The sequence below is a fragment of the Lipomyces oligophaga genome (genome assembly GCF_038497815.1).
Source record: "Lipomyces oligophaga strain CBS 7107 unplaced genomic scaffold V1516scaffold_1, whole genome shotgun sequence".
Classification (NCBI taxonomy): Eukaryota; Fungi; Ascomycota; class Lipomycetes; order Lipomycetales; family Lipomycetaceae; genus Lipomyces; species [Lipomyces] oligophaga.
Genome location: NW_027117785.1, coordinates 303,016 through 330,252, shown reverse-complemented (window position 1 = coordinate 330,252; position 27,237 = coordinate 303,016). Strand labels below are relative to the sequence as shown.

The 27,237-nt window shown below is 44.7% G+C and overlaps 12 protein-coding genes across 12 annotated transcripts; 5 read left to right on the top strand and 7 right to left on the bottom strand.

The window, feature by feature from the left end:
• The first annotated feature begins 1,206 nt into the window (after positions 1-1,206).
• Positions 1,207-4,359, top strand: V1516DRAFT_667481 (adaptin N terminal region-domain-containing protein). The gene is made up of 2 exons (XM_066920862.1): positions 1,207-1,743; positions 1,824-4,359. The coding sequence occupies exons 1-2, from the start codon at positions 1,351-1,353 to the stop codon at positions 4,206-4,208; spliced, it is 2,778 nt and encodes a 925-aa protein (XP_066779569.1). The 5' UTR covers positions 1,207-1,350; the 3' UTR covers positions 4,209-4,359.
• Positions 4,254-5,189, bottom strand: V1516DRAFT_667480 (uncharacterized protein). The gene has a single exon (XM_066920861.1). It carries the CDS (start codon positions 5,126-5,128, stop codon positions 4,355-4,357), a length of 774 nt encoding a protein of 257 aa, XP_066779568.1. The 5' UTR covers positions 5,129-5,189; the 3' UTR covers positions 4,254-4,354.
• Positions 5,190-5,237: 48 nt separating this feature from the next.
• V1516DRAFT_14208 (thioredoxin-like protein) lies at positions 5,238-6,296 on the top strand. Its single transcript, XM_066918640.1, has one exon. It carries the CDS (start codon positions 5,347-5,349, stop codon positions 6,100-6,102), a length of 756 nt encoding a protein of 251 aa, XP_066779567.1. The 5' UTR covers positions 5,238-5,346; the 3' UTR covers positions 6,103-6,296.
• Positions 6,152-7,993, bottom strand: V1516DRAFT_667477 (uncharacterized protein). Its single transcript, XM_066920860.1, has one exon. The coding sequence runs from the start codon at positions 7,846-7,848 to the stop codon at positions 6,490-6,492; it is 1,359 nt and encodes a 452-aa protein (XP_066779566.1). The 5' UTR covers positions 7,849-7,993; the 3' UTR covers positions 6,152-6,489.
• Positions 7,994-8,251: 258 nt separating this feature from the next.
• Positions 8,252-10,505, bottom strand: V1516DRAFT_667473 (DNA replication regulator SLD3-domain-containing protein). The gene is made up of 4 exons (XM_066920859.1): positions 10,220-10,505; positions 9,149-10,164; positions 8,770-9,099; positions 8,252-8,710 (listed from the first exon to the last, which is right to left on the bottom strand). Exons 1-4 carry the CDS (start codon positions 10,448-10,450, stop codon positions 8,302-8,304), a joined length of 1,986 nt encoding a protein of 661 aa, XP_066779565.1. The 5' UTR covers positions 10,451-10,505; the 3' UTR covers positions 8,252-8,301.
• Positions 10,506-10,645: 140 nt separating this feature from the next.
• V1516DRAFT_667472 (uncharacterized protein) lies at positions 10,646-11,849 on the top strand (the record flags this gene model as incomplete). The annotated part of the gene is made up of 1 exon (XM_066920858.1): positions 10,646-11,849. A coding segment is annotated over exon 1 (1,003 nt), but the record flags the coding sequence as incomplete, so codon positions are not given.
• V1516DRAFT_667471 (S-adenosylmethionine synthetase) lies at positions 11,748-13,648 on the bottom strand. Its single transcript, XM_066920857.1, has 5 exons — positions 13,497-13,648; positions 13,428-13,443; positions 13,212-13,286; positions 12,884-13,131; positions 11,748-12,813 (listed from the first exon to the last, which is right to left on the bottom strand). Exons 1-5 carry the CDS (start codon positions 13,523-13,525, stop codon positions 12,033-12,035), a joined length of 1,149 nt encoding a protein of 382 aa, XP_066779563.1. The 5' UTR covers positions 13,526-13,648; the 3' UTR covers positions 11,748-12,032.
• On the bottom strand, positions 13,649-16,337 carry V1516DRAFT_667465 (transcription factor CRF1-domain-containing protein). Its single transcript, XM_066920856.1, has one exon. It carries the CDS (start codon positions 16,047-16,049, stop codon positions 14,127-14,129), a length of 1,923 nt encoding a protein of 640 aa, XP_066779562.1. The 5' UTR covers positions 16,050-16,337; the 3' UTR covers positions 13,649-14,126.
• Positions 16,338-16,475: 138 nt separating this feature from the next.
• Positions 16,476-19,649, top strand: V1516DRAFT_705490 (mediator complex, subunit Med16). Its single transcript, XM_066924148.1, has 2 exons — positions 16,476-19,035; positions 19,088-19,649. The coding sequence occupies exons 1-2, from the start codon at positions 16,896-16,898 to the stop codon at positions 19,549-19,551; spliced, it is 2,604 nt and encodes an 867-aa protein (XP_066779561.1). The 5' UTR covers positions 16,476-16,895; the 3' UTR covers positions 19,552-19,649.
• Positions 19,559-21,081, bottom strand: V1516DRAFT_667460 (uncharacterized protein). Its single transcript, XM_066920855.1, has 2 exons — positions 19,970-21,081; positions 19,559-19,922 (listed from the first exon to the last, which is right to left on the bottom strand). The coding sequence occupies exons 1-2, from the start codon at positions 20,798-20,800 to the stop codon at positions 19,833-19,835; spliced, it is 921 nt and encodes a 306-aa protein (XP_066779560.1). The 5' UTR covers positions 20,801-21,081; the 3' UTR covers positions 19,559-19,832.
• Positions 21,082-21,838: 757 nt separating this feature from the next.
• Positions 21,839-24,377, top strand: V1516DRAFT_618084 (P-loop containing nucleoside triphosphate hydrolase protein; the record flags this gene model as incomplete). The annotated part of the gene is made up of 4 exons (XM_066919391.1): positions 21,839-22,297; positions 22,359-24,003; positions 24,057-24,211; positions 24,261-24,377. 4 exons carry the CDS (start codon positions 21,839-21,841, stop codon positions 24,375-24,377), a joined length of 2,376 nt encoding a protein of 791 aa, XP_066779559.1.
• Positions 24,378-24,684: 307 nt separating this feature from the next.
• V1516DRAFT_667456 (uncharacterized protein) lies at positions 24,685-27,210 on the bottom strand. Its single transcript, XM_066920854.1, has 2 exons — positions 26,428-27,210; positions 24,685-26,372 (listed from the first exon to the last, which is right to left on the bottom strand). Exons 1-2 carry the CDS (start codon positions 26,962-26,964, stop codon positions 24,777-24,779), a joined length of 2,133 nt encoding a protein of 710 aa, XP_066779558.1. The 5' UTR covers positions 26,965-27,210; the 3' UTR covers positions 24,685-24,776.
• Positions 27,211-27,237: the final 27 nt, after the last annotated feature.

Sequence of the window (27,237 nt, the reverse complement as noted above, 5' to 3'; positions counted from 1 at the left end):
GTAATAAATTGGAGAGCGATTGTTTAACCGTCTGAAACTGACAATGCTTATCACAATCCTGGTATCGATTGATTATAATTGTTCCATGCTGGTCAAGATATTTGATTGGATTAAATCACAGAATTGTTCATGAGTTTGCTTTAGAACTGTAATGTGTTCTACTACAATTCACTCTTAATTTATCATTGATTCTATTATGAATAGAAGTCCTCCACTCTGTGATCGATTGCACAATTTTTCGCTTTCGCTCTTGCTGTGCTATTTTTATATTGTTGCTGTTGTGTCTTTTTAAGTAAAGGAAATGACAATGTTTTTCTATTGTTCGATGGGATGCATTTTTATTTTCTATTCTTTTTGTTTTTGCAATTAATTTTTGATTGCGCCTCATACTTGGTGCAATTGAATAAATATGAAGCAGTGAAGCTAATCTACACTGCTTTCTTATCTTGACAGACCCAGGAAGGGTCGAGATATATGCATGGAGGCCGGCGAAAGGTAGTGGAAGATTTTAGGGAATAGCGAGAGATGGAGGGCGAGCATCGGGTACTGCCATTTTCAAATGTATTGTTCGTGGGAGCAGTAATACAATTGACCGGCAGAACAAGAGCATATAATTTTAAGGAAACTAAGAAGGAAGTTTTCCGGAAAGGGCGAGGGCGATTATGAGGCAGGTAGCATGTTTCTCTGGGCATATTCAGAACCTTTTTAAGTGACTGTTCGGCCCTTCCAACGTATATGCTTGTTTGTGAAAGAGTTTTTTAATCTTCTTAGTTTCGATGCATTCAGTTTTGTCCTAATTTCAAGTGCAGCACCAATCAATATTTATTAGACCAGGGCGAGGAAGAAGAGTTGGTTTGTATTCTCCGAAAAGAGGGTGATTACAATCAAGTCTACGCTTTATCATACTTTTTGTTTTTTTTTCATGGTTTTCTTTTCTATTTATGAGGAAATAATATTGAGAATTGTTTTGATACTAGTAATTTCATTGTAGAAGGCTTCAAATAGACGTTTATTGTCCTCGAGCACTATTCTGAAAAGTTAGCTGCAAACCACACTGGAACGTAACGGAACTTAACCCTTAGACAAAGCTGTATCATCTGAGGGTTCCGTGTCAAGGTCTAGGGTATAGGATCTATTGTCGGGGTTTGGTTAATCCGAATTTGGCCGGAATGGCCGCCGCCATTTGTCGTCGTGTTCAAGAAAAGCACAAGAAAGAAGGGTTGAAGAACAGAGATTACAATTTGTTGAGCCAATTGGTCGCGCGCAGTCGAACAAACCAGCCAACTCAAGGTGAAAAAGATTATTCTGTATCTGCTCGTTTGTACGTCTGTGTGTCGAATCGCATAAAGGATGTCGTACAAAAAGAACGAGGATCTTGACACCGGTCCTGGTGGATCGGTAATGGACAAAATGACCGTATTTCAGGACTGTATTGCGGGCTTCAACTCCTCGCCTATTCAACCGCGTCGTTGCCGTGTTTTACTGACAAAATTGACCTACTTGCTTTCCACCGGTGATACATTCGCGCGCGATGAATCGACTAACCTGTTTTTCTCCATTACAAAGCTCTTCCAGCACAAGGATATCGCGCTGCGACAGACAGTTTATCTGGTTATCAAGGAGCTGGCCATGAGCGCGGACGACGTGATCATGGTTACTTCTTCGATCATGAAGGATACAACTGCTAGCAGCGACATCGTTTATAGACCTAATGCTATTCGGACTCTTGCTCGGATCATTGATGTATGTATTTGCGCGTTCCTGCATGACCTGGTTTTTGTAAGGAGTTCTTGGGCTATTTTTGACACGGTTTGAATATCTAGATTTCTACAATCCAATCAATTGAGCGTCTTATGAAGACAGCCATCGTTGACAGACACCCAATAGTGTCTTCGGCCGCCCTTGTTAGTTCCTATCACCTCCTGCCTATCTCTCGCGACGTTGTTCGTCGCTGGACAAATGAGACCCAAGACACCGTTCTTGCCCAGAAGGTGTTCCCGCAATATGGTTCCGGCACAGGTGGAATGGGTCTTGCAACTTCGCCTGCTCCCTCTTTCATGACGCAGTACCATGCTCTTGGACTTTTATATCAGCTTCGTTCGCACGACCGTATGGCTCTGGTCAAAATGATTCAGCAGCTTGCCAATGCTGGCGGTGCGCTCAAATCTCCGTCCGCAACCGTCATGTTAATCCGTTTCGTTGCGCGTGCAATTGAGGAAGATCGGAACATGCGCCGGCCCTTGTACTCCCTTCTTGAAGGCTGGCTCAAGCACAAGTCAGACATGGTCAATTTCGAGGCGGCAAAGGCCATTCTTGAAATGCGTGACGCATCCGATGCTGAGGTTACTCCAGCAATTAACGTGCTCCAATTGTTCCTATCAAGTCCTCGTTTTGTTTCTCGCTTTTCTGCTATCCGAATTCTTAACCGATTCGCAATGATTCGTCCGCAGAATGTAAACGTCTGCAACCTCGATATCGAAGGCTTGATAAACGATCCTAATCGCTCTATTGCTACGTACGCTATTACCACTCTACTCAAAACTGGAAATGAAGCTAGCGTCGATCGTCTCATGAAGCAAATCATTGGATTTATGTCTGATATCTCGGATGAGTTTAAGATCATTGTTGTCGACGCTATCCGTAGCTTATGTTTGAAATTTCCTAGCAAGCAGGCATCCATGCTTTCCTTCCTTTCCGGTGTTCTTCGTGATGAAGGTGGATACGAATTTAAGCGTGCCGTTGTTGAAGCTATGTTCGACTTGATCAAGTTTGTCCCAGCATCGAAAGATGATGCTCTTTCGTATCTGTGCGAATTTATTGAAGATTGCGAGTTCATGAAACTTAGTGTTCGCATTCTGCACTTGCTTGGCGAGGAAGGCCCCAGCACTTCTCATCCTACCAAGTATATCCGATATATTTACAATCGCGTCGTACTTGAAAATTCGATTGTACGTGCTGCTGCTGTTACTGCGTTGAGCAAGTTCTCTGTAATTGAGGATGACTCTGTCCGTGCCTCTGTTAAGGTATTGTTGACCAGATGTCTTGATGATCCGGATGATGAGGTCCGCGATCGTGCTGCTATGGCACTTCGTCTGGCTTCTGTTGATCAGCCGATCGCAAAGGCATATCTTGCCCCCGAATCCACTCCTTCGCTTGGTGTTTTGGAGCAGCAGCTGATTATGTATGTCACGGCTGGTCCAGAAGCAGCCGATGTTGCTTTTGATATTTCGACTGTACCCTTCTTAACTAAAGATCAAGTGGATGCGGATCAGTTCCGGGCAAAGATGTCTTCGACCATGCCAATCATGGTTGGATCTTCTTTCGATGGCTCCAATGGTCGTGGACCATCAGCAACCCCCGATGGAACATCTTCTGGAAATTCAGGTAAATCTAGTTCTGGTATTATTGAAGATCCTGCTCAGGCCTATGCCGCGAGCTTGGCCAAAATTCCTGAGTTGCATGAATTTGGAGCATTATTACGCAGCTCTAAATCTGTTCCGCTGACGGAATCTGAAACCGAATATGTCATTTCTGGTGTCAAACACTTATATGAGAGTCATATTGTATTTCAATTTGATATTGAAAATACCCTCCCTGATACTGTTCTAGAGGATATCAGCATGATTATGACGCCGTCGTCTGAAGAAGAGTTTACCGAGGATTTCATAATCACTCTCGGAAAATTGTCACCTGAGAGCAAAGGCACTATTTATGTTGCTTTTTCACGACCGAAGGAGGAGTACTCTCTTGGAAGTTTTACGAATGTTCTTCGGTTTTCAAGCAAGGAGATTGACCCCTCAACGGGCGAACCTGAAGAGGAAGGATACGAGGATGAGTATCAGATTGAGGACATCGAAGTAAATATTGGCGATTATCTTGTTCCTACCTATGTAGGCAATTTTCAACATATGTGGGATTCACTCTCGTACGAGACGTCGGAGACATACAGTCTCGATGGTATTCAAAGTCTTGGGGAGGCATGCTTGCGGGTTACTGAAAGCCTATCCATGCAGCCTTTGGAAGGGTCGGACACGCCAATGCAAGCTGCTACTCATGTTTTGAAACTTTTCGCGCGGTCAACGAAGGGTGGTAAAGTTGTTGCGCTAGTTCGGATGGCATACAGTGCACGAACCGGAGTGACTTTAAAGATATCTGCACGATCAGAAGAGGAGGATATTCCTGCGCTTATTGTTGCAGGGATTGCTTAGATTAGATCACGTTTACTTTGTTTTATGTTTTTTTAGTCCTGAGAATAGGAAATGAAAATTGAATTTTTGTTCATTGTTGAAAGTCGAGTATATAATACAAATCTATATAAAGATATTCGCGTAAATAGAGCAGGAATATATCAAGTTCATCGTTTTATAGTAGCTAAGATTTCGCCGACCTTTTGCCTAGTCTGTTCAATGGTCATGTTTTCAGTCTGTTTGATAGCGGTTATGATGGCCACAGTAGCTTGGATGGAGTCCGAGTCAACCCACATTCTGCCATTTCTTCCCAACGCAATTTCGAAAGGAACCGATTTTCCGATGATATCGACGACTGATTCTTGAATCTTCATCTGTTTCGATTTTGATGAGCGAGGCAGAAGCAAGCTTCTCGCGAGAGAGATAGGGATATCCGCCAGCATGCCACCTTTGAGCTCTCCAAAGCCGCCATCTAATCCGGATCTTTCATCGAAGCAGGCCAGTTCAGGTTCGGTGATGGATCGCGGAGATGCGAAAGAGATACGACCATACACTGTGGCACCCGGGATGAGATTTGGCCTGTTCTTACGGGAGGCAGCGTTGGCGAATGCTGTCGACGGTAAGATGGCTATTGGTGACGAACAGTTTGGGAGAGATATTCTGTAGAATTGTGATTCTTGGTCGCCAAAGCGCGAGTGAACTGTCCCAATGACGACGTCGTGGAGTGCAGGTATGTATCTGCCGGATGAAGATGGAACAGAATCAAGATACAGAGTTGTGGATCGAGAAGTGGGATTAGATCGAAGAATACCAGATCGTATGGGCACGATTGTCGACGGCGGAACATGAAGTAAACCAGGACCTAGCTGGATGGTGGGCGACGACTTTGGAGGTAGAACCTCTTGCAGAGGAAGGCTATCACCCGGTAATATCACCGACATTGTTCTGTTCCCTATTCCAGTTCCTGCTGGTGTAGTCGGATTAATGCGTTATTGATTCGATCTCGAACAGAAAAATATTTATGCCCCTCTCAGAAATCATTGTGCGGCGTCCTTTGTACATGGGAGATATCCCTCCTCTTCTACATTTCTACTGGCAGGTGTCTATTTAGCCTTGATAGTACTTAGCTTTTCAAAGTTTCTCTCATAGAGACCTAAAGATGCAAGTTGAGGTAGATCCTACTGAAGACACAGAATGGAACGATATTCTACGTTCGCATGGTATCATTCCGGAGCGTCCGCCATCTCCTTCTCAAGTTATCGACGAAGCTCTGGAAGCAGCTCGAGAAACAGCAGCCCAGCACCGGTATTCAGATGCCTCCGACTCGGAGCTCTCAGATCTCGAACAAGATGAGCAGGATCCAGACGAGGCTAGATTTGTTGCCGAATATAGACGGAAACGCATGGCTGAACTGAAGGCTTATCAGGCGTCTTCCGCGATCCCCCATTTTGGATCTGTCGTCCCGGTCTCGAAACCTGAATATGCAAAAGAAGTCACCGATGCTAGTAAGTCCTGCTTCGTCGTTGTTCATCTCTCTTTACCGGGAAATGTACAATCCAGGCTTCTGGCTGGTCTATTTTCCAGAATTGCGCCTACGTTCCCGGAAATTAAATTTTGTGATATTCAGGGCTCGCGCGCAATCGAAAACTACCCCGACCGCAACTGTCCGACCTTACTAGTATACAAAGACACAGACGTTAAAAAGCAATACGTTACCCTCGCACTCATTGGTGGCAACTCCATGAGAATTGATGATCTTGAGAGAGTCCTCGTCGATGCTGGCGCTGTCAAAGAGTCAGATCGCAGACTATCGTCCATTTCAAAGGAACGTGCTAGAAAGCGCGGCGAAGATGTCGACGATGAAGATGATAACACTAATAATCAGAATACCGACGATGATCTGTTCGATGACTGATTTCTCCGTCTTCGCTCATGTACATATTATCTTCTACAATATACAAACTTGGTTCAAAATGCTGCGTTACTAACATACAAGCAAAAGCAGTTCTAAAGCGAAAAATGAAGCAATTACAGAAAAAAACTTGAAACTAGAATCTCCACTGCAATTCAACCATCAACAAGTAAGAAAACATCTCGAAATTCCACAGAAATTCATCATATACACATTAAAGTGCGAGGACTAATATTAAAATGGCAAAAACACAACACAATGTTACCTCGAACGCCCACCGCATACGCCCTCCTCAATTCAACCGGTCTGTTCGACGAATTAATAACAAAGACCAGTACTATGAATACACCACGAAAAAAAATATTAGCGACTGTAACCGACGATGTTGGCTCATGTCGACGCCGTCATCGCCGTAGAATCAGACTGGCTGGATTGTGGAAGATTAACCAGAGGTACAGAGCTGTTCGCATGTTCAAGTACATCAGAGTCATCGGAAAGATCAATTAGAGGTGTTTGCGCAAAGTTCGCTTGAGCAGATGGCATAGATAGGCCATCTGACGATCCTGAGGCAGGCTGCGCTTCCAAATCTTCGCTCGCCTCCAATTGTATAGAACTTTCGTCCAAATCAGTAGTAGTCACATCACGCTTGCAAATTGGGCAGGTACGCTTGCGCAAAGTGAGCCAAGGGGTAATGCAGTTGGCATGGAATTCATGACGACAAGGTAATCTCATTACGCGGGAAACACTAGGAATGTAATCTTCCAGGCAGATAACGCACTCGGCGGAAGAGCCCCAGAGCTTTTCACGACGAGGCGGCGAGACAGCTGTAGAAGTGGATGCTGAAGACATTGCGGTGGTAGATGCAGGAGCGGGGGAAATCGTAGTGTCAATTGGAACAGCCGAGGAGGTGGACGCACTATGAGCAGCGCGAGCTGCTGCAATATCTGCTGCAGCGGCAGCAGCGGCAGATTCAACTTCCTCAGCGTCCTCCTGACCCCAAACACGAACAGGAAGAGAATCGACAAAAGCCTTGGGAGCACGATCACGCATGCGCTTAAGACGGCGGTGGAACATGAGCATAGCGTAAATGAAGGAGAGCGAGAGGAGAGGTGAGACAAGGAGGAATAACAAAGTGTCTAATACCGGTGACTGCGGGGAGGCCGCAATTATGGAGACCGAATCGAGCAGCGCGAGCTCAAGATACGACTGATGAGAAACAAAGAAAGACGGAATCTGGACTTCTGAAGTATCTCCCTTTGCCGACATAGTGAGAAGACCATGAACACCGTCAATGTCGCCAACAATAACAGCCGACGCACCCCAAGACTGCAGATTCAGCACTTTAGTGTAAAACGAGCACTCGCCGCGCAAAACAAGTGCGATGGCACCCTTGAGATCTGGAACAAAAGGCTCATCGGCATCGGCATCGGCATCTAGCACAGGCGAGCAGGCGTGCGTACGAACAAGATATAGAGGACCCGAGATAGCGGCCGGAGGGGTGGCAGGATCTTCTAGTGAATCGCCATCGTGGGACTGGTCATCATCGCTGTCGTGAGAAGGCGTGGGAGTCGTGAGAATCGGCCCGAAGGCTGCCGGACGGGCAGCAAACGTGAGATTTGTTTGAGGAGAGGAGATCACCGCAGCAAAAGGAGCTAGGGAAGGTGAGTGAGAAGTCTGGCATAGAAAAGCGTAGACGAAAAGAAGGCCTCCGCAGAAGACTGTTGATAGCAGAAACCCACGAGGAGACATATTGCGAACGGAAAGAAGACTCTGATTAAGTTTATATTTTCTTTAGTATTTCAGGACTGTTCTTTGCCCTTTGTATTTCTGTCTTTCACAGGTTCTGCTCGTACTGCTTTTCGGCCCTGTTTTGTATGGAAAATCGCACTTCGTGATGGCAAACTAGACTGAACAGAAAGAGGAGTCTAGTACATAGAAACAGCCCCTTTCGATAGGTCCCACGTCAGGCCCGCACAGCCACTCACCCGCCACGGCAAGCGGATCCACGTGAGTCGTTCATCTGACGTCATGTGAATGGTTCTCGATCAGGTAATTTATCAACAGGCGACGACGATCTACTTGTGGATCAGAAAGTCGCGACCATGCCATCTGTACGGTATGCGCTACTATAGGTACTTAATATTTATATAAACCTCATTTGAATTTAGTATGCTATATATATTGGAAAATTTCAAATGATTCCTATCCCTTTTGACTCCCAATCTTTTGTCGCGCGCCGGTGACGATCTCTACCCTTCTTTTATCGGAAAACATTGAACTGACCATCAGTCCTCCGCGAACTGCGATTCCCTTCCGGCGTCTTGCAAAATCTCCCAGCTTTAATGATGAAGCTGATAATGAAGATGCCGAAGTAAGAGAGGGAAGCAAACCCTCACTAAATGAGTTACTCTTTATGCTTTTAGTGCCCTTTCCACGTTCTGATAGATGACTGTGAGAGACGCCTTCAAAAGACTTGCTCCGTCTCGCTAGATGGCCGTCTCCTAGTCGCTGTCTATCTATTAGCGGCTGCTGTAGTAGCTGATCCTTGCTAGCCTGCGGTGAGCATTTTTTATGGAGCTTTTTCGTCTCCTTTGGAAGTCGGGTGCCATAGCTTTTTCATCAGTTAGAACACGTTCGCCGAACCAAACCAATCGATGAGCAGTTACTTACAATGGTAAAACAACAGAAACAAAGAAACTAGTCACGTCGTCTTCTATATCAAAATTCTGCTTTTGCTTCTTTTCAGGACTGTCTTGGCCAAGCAGATCATCGAGACTGGATACCGCTTGCCAGATTTGTAATCGGTCAAACAGCACATCAAGTAGCAATCGCAGATCAAGTCCCCCCGTATATGCAATCATCTTCCTTTTAATGTTCTTAGTTTTATTTGTAGTTTTCGAATTCTCCTTCCCTTTAGGTTTGGTTTTTTCTGCGCTAGTTAATTCCAAGGTATGTTCTTGAGACAAAATCTCAAGCACTAATATCGCTTGCATCTTGGTTCTGCTGCTCGTCAGAATATTTTTTGAAAATTTTAAGAAGCTACACTTACTCCCGTCGTTTAAGCTTGTTGATAGCTTCACCACGAGTCGATACCTTGCGTACTTTTTCTTCCCGATTCCACCATCGCCGGATGATTATTTTTTCTTGCTCTGTTCTATTCAAATTGACCTGCGTTTGATAAAATCTTTCCGAGGGTGCATGGGTCTGATTATTGGAAGTTGAGGAGTTGGTCTGTGTCTCGACTTCTTCACATTCGGCAATATCAACTGTCACTCCATACTTCATTTCCAAACTATTCAACATGTCTGGTATTCCGTTGCGGTACTTATAGTCTGCTTCGGCGACAGTCTGCAGCATTTCTCCAAGAGCTATCACGATTTTCCGCGAGTCGTTATTGCAAAGGGCGCGGAATCGAGATATTCCGAGCTTCGCGAAAAATGTCAATGGAGACCGTGAGAAATAAAGTGTCTCAAAATATAGATGCTGAAATTGCCGTAATAGATCTTTCGCTGAGACAGCTTTCGGTGATACTGGAAGTAACCAATAGCCCGGTTGTTGAAGATGCTGATCGGACTTTCGCGAATTAGTCTTGTCAGCTGTAGAAACCGGTCTAGAAGGTAATGGTGGAGGTTCCAAGCATAGATTAAATTTTGGCTTTGCTATTGATTCGGCAGGGGTGACCTTGACTTTTTTGGTAGGTGTTCCTGCTGCTTCCGTCATGGACACTTTGCTCAATGCTCGAATATCCTTTACTTTCACACTGCTAGGCAATTGCGTAAACATATATAGCCCAGGCTCGACCATTTCAATGACCGCCAGACATTTCTTCTCGTCTACCTTCACAAATAGAAGCGTGTTTTTCTCCGGCCAATCTTGGATCGCCGCTCGAAACATACGCGTAGACCTTTGATATCCACCGTGATCTCGTCTGGTGTTGCCACGAGCTAATAAGGGTGAAAAAGAAGGCAACAGCACATTCAAAGGAACAATATTCGGTGAGGATGCACTTATTGCTTTAATCGGAGTCACCGCAATCGGCACCGACAAAGGACTGTTTGTACATGGCTTAATTCAGGATGTCAACAACGCGCAAATTCCACCACAACCGCAAAGTACTCACATATATTAAGAAAGGATGCATATAGCTTGGATGACTACTCTCATTAGCCAACTTATGTTTCCGTCGCGGCGATATCACTTTCTCAGGACTGAGCAAACAAAGATTCAGATTGGGCCGGTCTTGTGATTCATTCGTAGATTTATCCGTGAGAACTCGCGACATGTCCGTCAGCTTATTGATCGGCTTTTCAGAGACAATACCTGATATCTCCTCATCCGTACAAATTGCCATTGCTGGTCTGAACGGATATCAATATTTTCTATCCTCTCCGACGGCCAAAGATATGTTTTTGCTTTATGTCTCCATCTGCAGGAATACGTTCCATGGCTTGACGCGTAGTCACGAGTAATAGAGCCGCACGTGCCATGGCACGTCTAATTGACGCGTAAATATGATGAGCTTTTGCTTATGACTAGTTATGCTTAGAGAAGATATTGCGGATCAGATAGTACATATATGCTTTTTCAGTATAAATACTATGAAAAACCGGTTATCCAAATTACGGCAAGCAAGGTTAACAAGGTCCAATCAGATACGTACATATTCGAATCGATACAAATCCGGGCCTGATAAATCTACAAATAGGCCGCGGGATAACGAGAGTTCATGTGGTAAAAAATGGAAATTTGACAGATTAAGTTCCAAAAGTAAGAAAGAAATCTCAAAATATAATAAGAAATCAGAAACAGCTACAAACCAGACCGTTCTAACGGTGGATGATATTCAGTATGATAATTTCGGCATAGAGGGAAGCTCGCCTCAGTTTGTGCCTGATAGTCAAGAGTATGTTGAAATAGATGCAACCTTGAATATCACAGTTTCATCAGACGCTGGTTCTCCACTTCCGCGATATCGGTTTGTTGCTAGTTCGGATGCAGAAGAAGGATCTCAGTCTGTATCTAGTCCTACGACTTCATATTTGGGAGATTCTCCTGGAGAAGCAGGTCTTGCTTCTCCTGTTCCTTCAGTTATGAAAAGTATAGGCAATCCAAAGTCTATGTCTGATTCGTACAATCAGTTGTTAAACTTAAGTTCCGATTCCCCCGCTCCAATCCCCCTCACCCCTACTCGACGATGGCCAATTTTCAAACAAGACAATATTTCATCGTCAGTACCAAGTTCAGAATGGTCAGAATGTGAAGATTTGACCTCCGAAATCAGCTCACCAACCGCGCTTAGAATCTTATCTTCAAAATCTCCCCAACCTAGCTTTCAAGGATTATTCACACCTTCTCAAAAGCCCAAGCCAGCTACCCGGTCGATATCAGATCTTGAATTCATTCCTGATTCCCAAGATGACGATAATGTGAAGTATCATTACTCTGAGCAAGCGTTACAATCTCCGTCGCTCCGCCATACGCTTGATCACTCTCAGTTCTCTCTTAATGGTTCCCTATCTACGCTTCCAAAACCCCCAGACACTCAGTTTACTCTAGGTCAGCTGGAATATAGTTTAGATAGTGAAGATTTACGATTTTTGAAATGATATTGCAATTCTCAAGGAAAAGGCTATACGTAGAAAGTAGGATCAGCAATCAAAACGAATTTCTATTAAAATCTATTCAATCTATGCTGATATTCCGCTATTTTAAAATCAATACTAGTAATTAGAGACAGCAAAAATACAAAGCTTATAAAACAAGGAATCACCAATTGAGCGAAAGAAACTGAACTCATTCATATTATCATTACTTCATTAACATCTTCCTTGGATTCTACTTTTTGTGTGCAATCTAAACAAAAGACAATTAATCAAAACAAGCAACGTCGAGACGAAATTAAATACGTCAACAGGATTAAGCTAGGAAAAAACTTAGATTTCAAGCTTCTTGGGCTTCTCCCACGGATTCTCCTGGTTGGTGAAGTGACCATAGGACGCGGTCTTGAGGTAGATGGGTCTGGCAAGATCAAGATCGCGAACAAGGAAACCAGGACGGAGATCAAAGTTCTTTCGAATAATGTCAACGAGCTCAGCCGAAGAATACTTGGAAGTTCCGTACGAGTCGACAAAGATGGAAAGAGGCTCAGCAACACCAATTGCATAAGAGAATTGAACAAGAGCACGCTTGGCAAGGCCAGCAGCGACGAGAGACTTAGCAACCCATCGAGCAGCGTAGGCAGCAGAACGATCAACCTTGGAGTAATCCTTTCCGGAGAAAGCACCACCACCGTGAGCACCCCAACCACCATAAGTGTCAACAATGATCTTACGGCCAGTAAGACCAGCATCACCCTGAGGTCCACCAATGACGAAACGTCCAGAGGGCTGAATGTGGTAAATGGTTTTATCATCAAGGAACTTGGCGGGAATGGTCTTCTTGATGATCTTCTCAAGAATCTCCGAGCGGAGGTCCTCGGTCGAGATAGTATCGGCGTGCTGAGTGGAGATGACAACAGTATCAACACGAAGAGGGATGGTGGCACCGTTCTCATACTTGTACTCTACGGTAACCTGAGTCTTAGTATCGGGACGGAGCCAGGGGAGAGTTCCATCACGACGAGCATCAGCAAGAGCTTGGTTCAGAGCGTGGGAGAGAACGACAGTGAGAGGAAGAAGCTGCTCTGTCTCGTCAGTGGCATAGCCAAACATAATACTATATGAAATCAAGTTAGAGGATGCGGACGATAAAACGAACCCATAATGGATAAACAAGGTTTACCTACCCCTGATCACCGGCACCTAGATCCTCCAGCTTACGCTCGACATGGACACCCTGGGCAATATCGGGAGACTGCTGCTCAATGGCAACAAGGACATTGCAAGTCTTGTAGTCAAATCCCTTAGCTGAGTCATCGTAGCCAATCTGCTTGATAGTGTCGCGAACAATCTTCTGGTAATCGAGACGGGCGCTGGTAGTGATTTCACCAAAGACCATGATCATTCCGGTCTTAGCAGCAGTCTCACAGGCAACCTTTATCTAGTTAGTATGGCCGCGTGTATTACGGAACAAAAACGAACTTAAGGTGAGGTAAAAAAAAATATATCATGTACCTTGGAGAAAGGGTCCTCAGCCAGGCAGGCGTCGAGAACAGCATCGGACACCTGGTCGCAAATCTTGTCGGGATGCTAACAAATATTAGTCAATTGGGTTCAGAAATAGAATAAAAAATGAATAACAGTGTGTTAATCTGCAGCCGGACAATTAGAAGAAAAGACGGGCCAAAAAATCCGGAGCGAAAACAAAAAGCTTCTGCTGGAACTACTTACACCCTCGCCGACAGACCTGGACAAGTTAGCTGCACGAACACATCAATAAACACGAAAAATACGACATACTCAGAAGTGAAAAAGAAATGATCAGACATGATAAGCTTGTATTAAGTGCAAAAGAACGCGTACTTCAATAACAAACACGATAAAAAAAAATCTAGCAAGAGGAAGAAAAGAAAATACTAAATTTTCACTAGCAGCGAACGGGCGCCCACAGCTCGCGAGAATCCACGAACAGAGCCAGCCTGCTTGCCAAATTTCACGTGATACTGCCACGTGATCGAAGTGACCACGTTGCTTTGTAGTTTAGGCGAACGATTTTACCGAACTTATCGCGCAATCGTGTCCGGAAAATGAAGGGGCTCGTATTCGGGTTTAGTGACTATCTATTAAGTAGAAGGACAGGAGACTGCGGAGCAAACGCCAAAACAAGTAAAGCTACAGAAAGAAGCAAGCTGGCTTAGGATCTTTAATGACAATTAGACTGAATAGCATTTATTTATCGCAAATCACAACATTCGACTGTCTATAAACTCACTTTTAGGTATCCCGATGCCTCTCAGCAAGTAAACAAAAGTAATGAAAGCTTGAAACCAGAACATGTAAAATGTAAAAACTCAACGCAACGCAACGCAGTAAAAACCAAATAAATTCAAAACAAGTATAACCTTCTCCCTCACTATGCCCTACCAAATATTATAGACTCCTATATTGCATGCTGGACCTGTTCCTGAACGCTGACAAGGGAAACTTGCTGTGAAATTTGCCAACCCAAACAGGAGTAGATGTCGACCCATTGAGGTGACCATTTGCCTCCTCGGCCCCTGTTATATCGCCATCACTCAGTCCTAGTTCGGCTGCCATAGTAAGAGTGTCACCATTCGATGCATCTTCATCGTTGGCCAACTCGGACATGTAGATAAACTCCTCCAAAGCTAAATCACTTTGGTCTTCACTGTCACTGATGAACGTGCTAGCGTCAAATGTTCGCGGCAATCCTCTTGCCACGGTCGCCATAACTGATGGAGATCTGGCAAGTTCATTCATTAAACTACTGTAATTGTCATGCTGATTGTTATTTCCATGTCGGTGGTTAGCCCTGATTACAGGCGTTCGAATTCCAGTTCCATCTGCTGCTGTAGCGATATTCGACAATCTGCCAGGCTCGCCTCTAGGAAACGGTGGTGGGCTCAGTGATCTCGTCGAGATACCATTTATAACAGCAACTCGGCGGCCAACAGGTAAGACCCAAGAGCCTAGCACTGGAGGTTTGCTTGCAGAGGAGGTACCACCCAGTATCTCGGTCGCACGATGACCGGCACGCCGAATACTTGGGGGAGGAAGATTTTCATCCTCATCGGTTGACTCACCGTCATCTGCGACAGCAACAAGAAATGAAGTCTCATTGGCGTCAATTCGTCCATTGCCAATCCTATCGGCAATCAGATCAAATGCTTCAGTATCATCCGAATCAAATTCAGGTTCCTGTTGTTGTCTTTGCTTCTGTTGCTGCCTCTGTTTTCTCAGACGTTTCTTGCGTTTCTTTAGAGCTTTCTTACTCTGCTTATCTACAATCTGATCTTCTTCATCACTTGACAGGCCCGATGAAAAAAAGTAGTCTAGAACAAACGAATCATCATCCGATTCAAGATTGCCTTGATGGCGACCACTCGACACCATTTGCCGTAGTGCGGGGTCAGACTTCTCGACAAAAAGAGATCGCATGAATGCTTCAGCATCTTCTTCTTCATCAGTAGATGAATCATTGTCTTTACCTAGATTGGCACTATGATCATGCTCTTCGTGACCTGCGGCTTCAGTGTCTTCGTCTTTGAACGAAAGCTCTTGCACAATGGCAGCCTCCTCATCACGCTCTAGTTGAACGTCATCTTCTTCATCGATGCCATCATCGACAAGTTGCAGGCTTGCTGCCTTGTCATAATCTTCATCGTCATCCTCATCGTCGGCGAAATCTGTAAGTGCAACGTTGTCGTCGTCACTTTCTTCGTCGTCTTCATCATTATCCAAACTTTCTCTGCTGATCAGAATAGTATCGCCTTCGAGAAAGTCGTCTGCGAGACCACTACCCTCAAAAGGTGTGTTGAAATTGAATGTAAAATTGAAATCTCCGTGACCCGACGTTCGAAGACGGTCGTCGCCATGACCATTGCTATCGTTCTCATCGTCATCGGCTGCTTCATCGTCATCGTCATCATCATCATCGTCTCCTGCAGCAGCAAAAGTGTGAGTTCCAATCTCGAGACCTATCTCGGCACCAGCGTCCGAATCGGCGACGAAGGCATATAGCTGGGTATCGATCACGGAGTGGTTTGAGCGTAGCGAATTGGAAATGGCCGAAGCGACCGAAGTCGAGGAGCTTCGCCTCCGCTTCTGGCGGTGATTAAAAGGAACTTTCTGATTGGGGATATCGTTCCTTCGCTTTTTAATTGCCGGGGAACTATCACTGTCGGTACTGTTGTCAGAGCTGCTGTATGGGTTGTTGTAAACTGCAAGGGGTGAGGACGATGTGTTCGAAGTTCTTGCAAATTGTTTGCTACGTGAACGCTTGCGCAGCGCGTCCGAAACATGCACACGATCTCTACGTGGCACAGATGTCATCGAGAGTGTGTGTAGCTGAAGTGTTGAAACTATGTAATCGAGATAAAAGAAGGTGTGGATTATGTCGAGATTTCTATGTTGTAGTCGGCTCTTGGATGAGAGCTTTATATTCTGCCAGCGGTGTGATGAGCTGATTCCGAAAACAAGGTCAGCGATTGCGTGAAAGAAAAGTAGAGCGATATCCTCAAGATCATCGAGCAAGCACCGAGGCCGATCAGACGGAATTCCAGGTGATTTGTTTTGCAAAGGAAAGCAGCTGGTTGGTTAGCTGGTAGAACTGGCTGGCGAAGGTAGAAAAAATTACTAGGCGAGGCGGGCTCAGGCGAGAAAAAGCCTGTCCGTCGGGTCTGTCCACGGTATGTGCTACCGCAAGAGAGAGACAGACACTAGTCTATCTAGGCTTTTTAGTTACTATTTATATGCAAACAAACGTGCTCTACGCATTTAAAAAATCATTTCTATACTATTTATTACAATACACAGGCAAAGACTCTCAGCAGAGATCATTTTACGTTATCAAGTTCCGCCTGCAAAGCCAAAATTTTCCGGAAATTTTCTGCTGTTGGGAATTCCTCTGGTACACAACCCTCTCCCAATATGTCAGTATGTCACGTGTAATTTTAATGCTGTAGAGCGGATTGGAAGACCAGAACAACTTTGGCGACGAACGGTGGGAGCCTTTAGGCTGCAAATATCACGACTGAATTGATCTTTAACGATCACCAATGATCCTTCCGAGATCTACTGCTTTGTACTTTAATAGCTGCATGCAGGTTTAGTGTATTAATATCAATCTTTGTCTGAGTTTACTAAGTTTCTCGGTTTTGTCGTCCAGCTTCCATTGCCATGGCCCCCGTCGCAGGCCGTGCAAGTGGAGTTCTTGCCTGGTCGCGAAGCGGACTTATTGTATTTGTTCCGCCTGCTGCTAGCTGCTTGTCTTCTCCGCCTAAGTTGTTTTCTTCGTTTCTTCAATCTGTCGACGGAATCTCCTGGGAACTTTCTGAGCCAGCGCTCGTCGAAATTGTCTCATCTCAAACTTCTCAGTTCCCAATCACAAGTCTCGACTGGGATGCTCAGGGAATCAATCTAGCTCTGACAGACCAGTCTGGCCGTTTACTGATCTTCTCCTTTGACGGTCCTATCAATCGGCTTGTAAGAAGATATATTTACGAGCCACCATCAACTCCAGATGTTTTCGCGAACGAATTGGTGGGTTTCAAATGGTGCAGTATCACCAAGGTCGTCGCAATTACGAGTAATACGGCTACTCGCCAAGACAACAATGAGTTTCACTACAGCCTTCATAAGCTGAGCTCCCTCGGTCCTACAAATCCAGTCAGTGGTAGAGGAGCTTGTGTTGGAGTTTCTCGTAATGGTCGAATTCATCTCTGGATCCAATCCGTCGAGCGACGCGAAGACTCCGACGTTGTGAAGTTCCAAGAGACCTCGCGGTTTTTGGAGTCAAACCTATTTCCTGAAGAATACTACTCTATCGCTGCTTTTGGTGCTGATCGAGACGAATCTTTTATACTTGCAGTCTATTCGCAAGCACGTCATGTGCTCAAGGTTTTCCGTATTACTATTCAATGGAATCTTAAGTCTAATGAGGCTTCGGTACCCGAAAGTCCTTTTGCTCAGATACATTCTAAACGTCTACATATCGACGAGCTCTACTGTCCAGCAGGAAGCAACTACGATCTGTCTCATTTAGAAGTTGTTTCCCCTACAATACATCCAGAATCACGTTTAACTATCCACGCAATCCATTCTTCTGACACTGACTCAATTGTCCAGCAAATAGAGGTCGTATCCCTTCCTATTTCTTTACACAGTAATTTCGATGCCTTAGGCCTTCGAAAAACTGTTTCATCTGATGAGCCTGGAGATTTGCTCCAGCTTAAAGAAACACATATTTTTCCTAAGCGGATCATTAATTTTGACTCGCGTTACTCAGACTCGGCTATTTCGATCGCTTTCGCAGATGGCTCGGTAGAGTTGCGGGACCAAGACAGCTTCACTCCGTTTTCTGCAGCTTTGAATTCGCAGCGAATCAACAATTTATTCGATGTGGGTTTCGATTTTCCTTCTGCGCGAGCTTCTTCAAATATCTGTTTGTCTCCGAATACGGTTGCTTTTGTTTCGCTATCTCCTGAAGGTGTATTAGATCTTCATTATATGCAAAGTGCTTTATCAGTTGAAGGGTCGGAGAGTGAATCCTCTCTGCTACTTGCTGTTGCACTGGCCCAACGGCACACGGTTTCATCTTACAGCGGCATGGTTAGTGATGATTTACTTTTGATTGCCTGCGACCGAATGCGTAAGCACTCCGCAGATTTTGCTTTCACTTTTATAAATCAGACTCATAAATCGTTTGGATTTTCACTAGACTATTCCCGTGAAGGTCAGGTAGATAAATTGCTTTCAACAAACTGTCAAAAACTCCTAAGTTTGCAGGCATTCCTTGGGATGAAGAAGGGCTGGAAACGGTCACCTCTAAGTCTTGTTGCATGGTATACATTGAATTTGCGATTATTTTCTTTTGCTATCATGCTGAGCTTGAAAGGTTCAGTTGCCCTTCCGAACGGAGACCTAAAATTCAAGGGTGATATGATGGTTTCTCTGTTGGGACTTTCGAAATGGTGTGTTGACTTCATGGTTTATCTTGTGCAGGAAATCTTTGAGTTCTCTCGTTCTCCTGAAGAGTATCTTTCATCTGGAACCGAAGGCACCGCGGCTCTTGTAATGCTTTTAGGATCTATGCCTCGTGTTCTTCTTCGATATGCTCTTCGGGGAGTCCGAGGCTTGGAGCAAATGATTATTCGTTTTTCGGATGTCAATGGAGCAAGCGAGAAATCTTCAACAGGAGGCGCATCTCCCGCATTTCGTCAATGGTATAGTATTGTAAAATCAGCTCCGATTCCTATAGGTTCATTTGAACGTCTTGTAACCGATGTCGATGCGTTTCTCAAGAGCGGCAACTATAAAGGTAAGTTTCTGACGGTTAGAGTACTTGTAACTGTCCTAATTTATGCTATTAGTGAATGCGACTGTCGAGCAGACAATGCTTTTTCACGGGAGAATTCCAGATGAGCTTCGAGAAGCGGCATTTCGGATTCGCACGGTTTTTTTGGATCGCTTAAAGCCTGAATTAGAAATGACTACTCTGTATTTCTACGATGTATCATGGTTACGGCTAGATTCGAGCCCTGATCCGAACTATCCATCGAGCAACGATCTCGATGGACTCCGAAAGTGTTTAATGGACTACAATCACTCTGGAGATGATTATAGCCGCTTTTTAAGCCGTCGCCGACGCTGTGTTAGATGTGGTTCAGTTTCTAGTATTGGTGGTAGTGATTCCTCTGTTCGTCGCGAAAATCGCATTAATAATTGGACTTACGCATTTTCGCGTGGTTGTTTATGTGGAAGTCCTTGGGTAGCATTTGAAAAACAAACAAAATCGGAACCAGCTGATACAGTAGTAAGTGACAGTGAATTGTAAAATATGGATGTACGAATACTCCGAAGAGTTAGAAATTCAGGGTTTATTATAAAATTCAGACAAAAATATAAATAAAAAAATTCTGAAACGAATGTATAATGTAGCAAATAGAAAAAAAGTTTAAAAGAATTCTTAGATAAAGATAGCTTTTCTTGGCTTTCACTGGAGGTAGAAGAGAAGAGAGTGTCAGAAATCAAAAACATAAAGGACTGAGGGTACAGCGGCAGAAGATCAAACTACAGTTAAAAAATAAAGACCGGAATACAGCAAGAAAAATCTAACTACACGGTGGGATTAAAGCGTTTGGCGACGTATTCCTCGTATTCCTTCTTGTATGCTTCATACTTTTGGTTATACAATTCGGTAAGTTCCTGAAATAATTAGTGCTCGCTCGTTTAATGAAGTTAGAATTAATTACCTCCTTCTCACTGTCAGAGATTGCCTTGAAGGCTGCAACCATATCCTTCATGCGTTCTACACCAGAGAGACCAGGATCATCATACGTGTAGCGTTCAGTAATGAAGGTTGTAAGTTTGGAGGGTCGCTTCGGCTTCAAAGGGTCTCGAACAGGGATTTTCTTGAGCTTCTTTAAGTGTGCATTGGCAGCCCGTAGTCCTTTAATTCCATGTTTATCGATGAAGACTTGAACATCATCTTCATAGCGGATTTTGTCCTGAGCAGACCGAGTTTTGAGAGCTGCAATCTCGGGCTCTGATAGATTCTTGTATTTCGCAGAAATATCTCCAGCGATTTCGCCGATCCGGGTGGGAGTTTCATTAGAATCTTTGATGCGATCCGAGATGAATAAAATCCATGCATTTCTAGGTCGAAGTGGAAGTTCCTTGTACATTGCTAAGCGGTATTTAGCCTCTGCTTTCTGTCTTGTCACAGCAATAGGAATTTTCTTCTTCTTGGGAGCCTTTTTTACCACAACTTTTTTCTTCTTAACCTTCTTAGCCTTCTTAGCAGCCTTCGGTTTGGTCTTCTTTGGCTTGGACGATTTAGCCTTCGGCTTCTTCGACTTGGGGACCTTTGGAGGATCAGCAGAAAGGCGGCGCGAAGACGAAAAAAATCGGGTTTCTGGGCCAATCTTTTTCAAACTCAATGGTTCAGAATTATTAATTAAAGTAGATCCTCGAATCAACGAGCCAGTAATGAGCGTCCTTGCAGTTGAAGCACCAGAAGATGACAAAGTCGTGCCTACTTGCCAGCTACGTCGAGCAAGAGGTCGCACAATATTAGAAATCATGTTTGCAAATGGCTTTCCGAGCAGCTATTATTTAACAGAAAATTATAAATAACAACGCATCTAAGAAACTGGTTAGTAGGATTGACAGAGTACAGAGAGAGCTACTGCCTGATCCGGCTTGATAACGACGATCAAGCCGATTCAGCTCTACTTACCAGATTCCAAAAACAGATGTATTCTATCAAATCCAGTCTCCGATAGACAAGAAATGCGCAAATCTATAACTTTACAAGGATTCGAAAATCAGATTGCACACTCTACCTAACTGTAGATATTTAGTCCGAACGCGATGGGATCATTCATTCACGCGATGCGGAGTGTGCCAGACCACAACAAACTCTGTCCTGATCCCGGTACCCCATACGCGTCGGCCTGTGAATTACGCCCTATTACACGTGATGTATAAGCGCGAAATGTCATGTGTTTTGCATCAAGATTTTTACCAGCTTGTTTCCTTCGACAGAGCAAGCTGAATAAAGTATAAGCGACTTCACGAGCTGGCTATAATTAAGTCGCGATATTTGTAATCCAAGTATGAGTGATTCGTTTCACAGGTCGCGACGGCGCTTCTACGATGATGACCGAGACCGTGATAGAGATAGGGAACGTGACAGAGACAGAGACAGAGATAGAGATAGAGATCGCGAGCGCAGATACCGAGATGACTATAATCGAGACCGGAGGCGCGCAAGAGATGCAGAGAGATATCAAAGCCGCGACTACGAAAAATCAAGAGATCGCTACAAAGATAAATACAAAGACTTGCGCAAGGATCGTGAACGTGACCGGGAACGGGAAAGAGAAAGATCTCGTCCAGAGGAATCAAAATATAGAGAGCGATCGCCTGTTCGGCATACCTCTGGTTCTGAGCATGAGCTAGACGCGAAGAACCAGTCTGAAAAGCGGCCAGATTCTCATTCACATGCCAATTCTAGCAACAGCAATGGTGCGACGTCTAGGCCGACTCGGGCCAATGAACGTTCCCAAAGCCCAGAAATTGTGAAGCGATCGAAGTCCGTTAGTAAAGCTGAAGAAGACATGGAGCCGAGCACAACTGACGATGTCGTGCCTACCCAAAATCCAATAGATGTATTCTACGATGACGCTTTGGAAGGTTCTGATCACGAAGAAAATAGTTCGGAGGCACCCGTCAAGTCCACTGCGGAGGATGATGAAGTAGATCCTCTAGATATGTTCATGAGCTCATTGAATGCAGATATTTCAAGTAGCAAGAGTGATATCGCCCTGTCAGGTCGAGAATACTATGAAGGAGAGGATGATGATCCAAGAGGCGCTGCTGAAGACATTGATTTGGATGATGTATTGGCAATGTCTCAGAAATCCAAAAAGAAGAAAGACATTCCTATAATGGACCATTCGAAGATTGCATATGAGCCGTTCCGAAAACAGTTTTATGTTGAGCCCGACGAAGTCGCAAATATGGCCAAGGAAGAGGTTGATGAACTTCGAATGGAGTTGGATAACATCAAGATAAGGGTAAGTGTCTACACAGTCGTTTAGGTTCATCAAAATTAATGTATTTTAACCAATGCTTTAGGGCCTTGATTGTCCAAAGCCAGTTCAAAAATGGAGTTTATTCGGACTTCCCGCTCAAACCATGGAAGTTATCCGCCGATTAGGTTATGAGAAGCCTACGTCGATCCAAGCCCAAGCTATTCCCGCCATTATGTCTGGTCGTGATGTTATCGGTGTTGCCAAAACAGGTAGTGGGAAAACAATAGCATTTCTACTCCCAATGTTTCGTCACATTAAAGATCAACGGCCGGTCCAAGGTAACGACGGATTTGTAGGACTCATAATGACTCCTACTCGTGAGCTTGCGGTTCAGATTCACAAGGAATGTAAACCTTTCTTAAAAGCTTTAGATCTTCGAGCTGTATGTGCATATGGAGGTTCCCCAATAAAGGATCAGATTGCTGAACTGAAGCGAGGTGCTGAAATTCTTGTTGGGACACCAGGAAGAATTATCGATTTGCTTTCCGCAAATTCAGGTCGAGTTACTAATCTGAAGAGAGTGACATACGTTACGCTTGATGAAGCAGACCGTATGTTCGACATGGGCTTTGAACCTCAGGTTATGAAAATTATGGCTAATATACGTCCTGATAAACAGACAGTGCTCTTTTCTGCCACATTTCCCAAACAAATGGAAGCACTAGCCCGAAAGGTTCTTCTAAAGCCTGTCGAGATAGTAGTAGGGGCGCGGAGTGTTGTTGCTCCCGAGATTACTCAAATAGTGGAAGTCCGACCGGACGACACAAAATTTGTACGAACTCTTGAACTGCTGGGAGATCTGTATAATAAAGATGAAGATTCTCGAGCTCTGATTTTTGTTGAGCGTCAAGAAAGTGCAGATATGTTACTAAAGATGTTGATGGCTAAGGGCTATCCATGCCTCTCTATTCACGGTGCGAAGGATCAGCATGATCGAGATTCTGCCATTGCTGATTTTAAGAGTGGCGTGGTACCTATTTTAATTGCTACATCTGTTGCTGCACGCGGTCTCGATGTTAAGCAGCTGCGTTTAGTGATCAATTATGACTCGCCGAATCATCTTGAAGACTATGTTCACAGAGTTGGACGAACAGGTCGCGCGGGTAATACGGGAACCGCTGTGACGTTTATAACCCCCTCTCAAGAGCATGATGCATTTGAGATTTCAAAAGCCTTACGGTACAGTAAGCAACCTGTACCTGAACCTGTCCAGAAACTTGCTGATTCGTTCCTGGAGAAGGTAAAGGCCGGACAGGAGCGGTATGGTAATGGAGGTTTTGGAGGAAAGGGTTTGGATAAACTTGACGCGGCCCGTAATGTTGCTCGCCAGCTTGAACGCAAAGCATATGGTGAAGATGAGGAGCCTGCGGAAGAAATTGCGGAATCCGAAGATGAGGAGGAAGAGCTTCCAGGAGGGGTTTCTGCTGCTCAAATTGCCGCTGCTTTATCAGGCGTACAGCGTAAGACATCAGAGCCTTCAGTTGTTTCAGCAGTTCGTCCCGGATTTACTGCTGATACTAGAAGTGCAATGGCGCGGGCAAGTGCGATTGAAAGAGCAAAGATATCATCTACGACTACGTTTGAAACTAACGTTCGCTCATCCGGAATATTGTCTGGTGCTGCTCCCGATAATAAAGGACCTGATACCGGAGAGTTCTACGCGACCCTGGTTATAAATGACTTTCCCCGTGAGTATATTATGATGGTAGAAGAGTTTCCAGTTTTACTGATAAGTTATTAGAAAAAGCAAGATGGGCTGTTACGAACAGAGCAAATATTGCGAAGGTTCTTGAATCTACTGGTACTTCTATTACTACTAAGGGCACTTTCTATCCAGCAGGAAAAACACCAGCTCCTAATGGTGAGCCGAAGCTGTATATTCTTGTCGAGGGCCAGGTCAGTACATAACAGATAGTACTCGTAGTTAATATTAATCTGAAATTAGACTGATGTGGATGTTTCGAGTGCGATGCATGAATTGACCCGGTTGCTGAAGGAAGCTGCCGCTGCTGCTGCGGAATCGGAAGGTCGTCCTTCTGCAGGTCGATATACGGTTGTATAATCGTCAGCTAAGAGATATGAGTATTTGTGTCGATATGGTCCAGCTGTTGAGGATGATTACTGAATAAAAAGTCGTGCAGGAAATTTTTTCCTTTAAAGAGCTCAGCAGTCGTTCCACCCAAAGTTTCACAAGTGGAAATATGGCAATTGAATCTAATTCTATGGACTTGATCTAATTGTCATTATATTCATAAGTAACCCGAGCTACGTTTTTGCTTCTGGTCGAATAATAACTTCTATATGCAGGTACTTTCAAAAAATTTAATGTCCATAAATGTAGTGCATGTCAAGGTATTAGACGATCTAAATAGTTTCTAAAATGTTCTGATAAATTATTCTGGTCCTAGAAATACAACATAAAAATACAAATAAGTAATGAATATATAACTGTGGCGAGCATTCAGTCTCTGTCTTTTTTTGAAAGTGCAAACAAAGCTTGCCGTTGTTCAGCGCGTCGTTTCCTATTTTCCATGATGCTTTTCCGCCGGGACAGGAACTCGACAGAGTGTCCAACGAATCCTTTAGAAGGGTTGTTGGGCAGCACGTAAATGTGACAAGTATCAACCGGAGGCACACTGAACCATAGTAGTTTCCCACTCTCGTCTTTCTGGAATAAAGCTGCAGTCTGCGCCGGGATCTTGTCGGTAATGTAATCTGGAAGTGTGAATGTAGATGGTGGAGGTGGAGGTGGATTATATCCTTGTGAAACTGTAGACGGGCGAATGAGTTGCGCTGAATAAGCGGCTGCAGCAGCGGCTGCAGCGGCTGCTGCCGAAGTGTGAGATCCATAGCCTTGATGGCTATACATTGGCGTAGATGGAGTACCTGGAGTTGCGGGAGTTCCAGGGGTGCCTGGAGTGGACATGTCGGAATTGTAGCGGGAATACTCGGGACGCAGAGTCGCAGGTGCGGACAAAGTACCAAAAGATCCTTCAGTAGAAACAGAATCAAGAGCGGAAGATGAGCTAAAGCGATTCAGCGATAAATCAGCTTGCAATACGGACGGAGCTGCCGCTGCTGGCAAAGTCGTCGAGTCCGAAGGAATAGCAGGCAAAAGATCATTGATCAAAGTGTGCATTCCATGCTGTGTTCCTCCAGCGGGGCCTGACAGTAGAGGGTTTCGTACACTGTTCTGAGAGGTAAGCAATTCGGGAGCGGGCGACTCGTGAGCAAGAGGGTCTGGTGGTCTTTTGTAGACGGCACCGACAGGAGGAGGATAACTTTTGTCAAGGCCTGGAACAGCATCAGGAACCGGACCATCATCTCGTGCATTCGGAGGCAAAAGATGCAATATTGGCGAGGAAACTTTGCGTAGAATGCGCGGTGAAGGAAACAAGTCCATCTCGTAGTCGAACGAACGGACTTCATCGGGGTGACATGCACGCCAGGTCTTGATTTTGTTGAAGGTTTTCTCGCTCTCATTGTACCGATATTCGCAGCAATAGACACTATCATCTGAGAATCCGACTGGCCGTCCTCGTTGATATTTAGTCACGTATTGCACGTAGCACTTGTCGATCACGTCCTCAATGGGATGGTCTCGGTACTGACTAGACTTGACCACCTCTTGCTCATAGAACAGTCTATCGGAACGATGGACCGTCTGTTCGGGCCGATAGTACCAGCAAGCATTGATCCATCTACGATCGTCGGACGTCTGCCAAGTACGAAATATTTGGCCTACAATTGGCCTCGAAGCGTCATTTCTGTTTAGAATATGTACCCAATCGCCGACGCGGTATGTTTCACCATTATAATCAATTCCATCGAGCCGGATCCGTTGACCGTAAACTGAGTGCGTGTGTGCTGTTTGATATGCAGAGTCTGGTTTCATGATCTCCTCCTCGGCGACATTAAACACGTGTTTCTCGAGCGTTGCTGTGCTGCGGTAAATCAGCGACGAAGGATCGTTAAAGTCCTTTGCATTTTTAAACATGAGTTGGAGATCCCGGAGAAATTCGTCAACAGCAGGGTACTCTCTGCGCTTGATTTTTTTCTGCATTCGTTTGGTTAATATATTCTGACTTATAAATGCTCGCGTATATGCATACCATGATAGAATCCAATGCAATGGGATTCTTAATCACTTGATAGTATTCTGGATATTCTCGCACATCAGGAAGTCGCTCAAAGGGAAGATAAAGTATGCGATTGCCTATTCGGGCTCGACGTAGAGCTCTCATCACTGCCTTTATTCGGAACTCGTGAGGTTTATCCAGTGTCGGCGGTCGTCCACGCTTTATGTGTAATCTCTCAGATTCCTCTTCCTCATCATCATCATCTTTAGTTAGAGAAGCATAAGATATCCTTGATTTTGTCCTTCTCGAAGACCGTCGCACTCCTGACGGTGATCCGGGACGTCTATAGTCAGGGTCGCGGTCCTGGTCGTCATCATCGTCGTCGTCCGAGTTTCCTTCTTCCTGACTGTCATCCGACCCATGATTAATTTTTACTTGCGTCTCAGCGGGCTTTGATGCCGGAACTTCTGCCGTAGGATCAATAGGTACCTTTCGCGGCCGTCCACGTTTGCGCTTCACGGGAGGCACCTCTAACGTGTCTGCGTGCGATGGTGCTGTCACCAAAGACATTATTAGTGTGACAGAAATGCTCAAGATCCTATTATCTAGTCTTTCACAATGTTTCCGAATTTTCTTTGGTCTCTGCCCTCTTTTTTTGCTCTTTCGCCGATTTCAGTTCTGTCTCCTCCTACCTCTAGCAAGAACCCGCTTCGACGCGTAGACCTTGCCCTGTCCACGTGAGATGAGTCTCACGTGCGTGTCTTGAAAGTTCGATCGTAACTTGAAGAGCATTCAAGAAGCAGAGCTTTTGAAGGCTAAACGAACGGAATGAAAACGACTAAA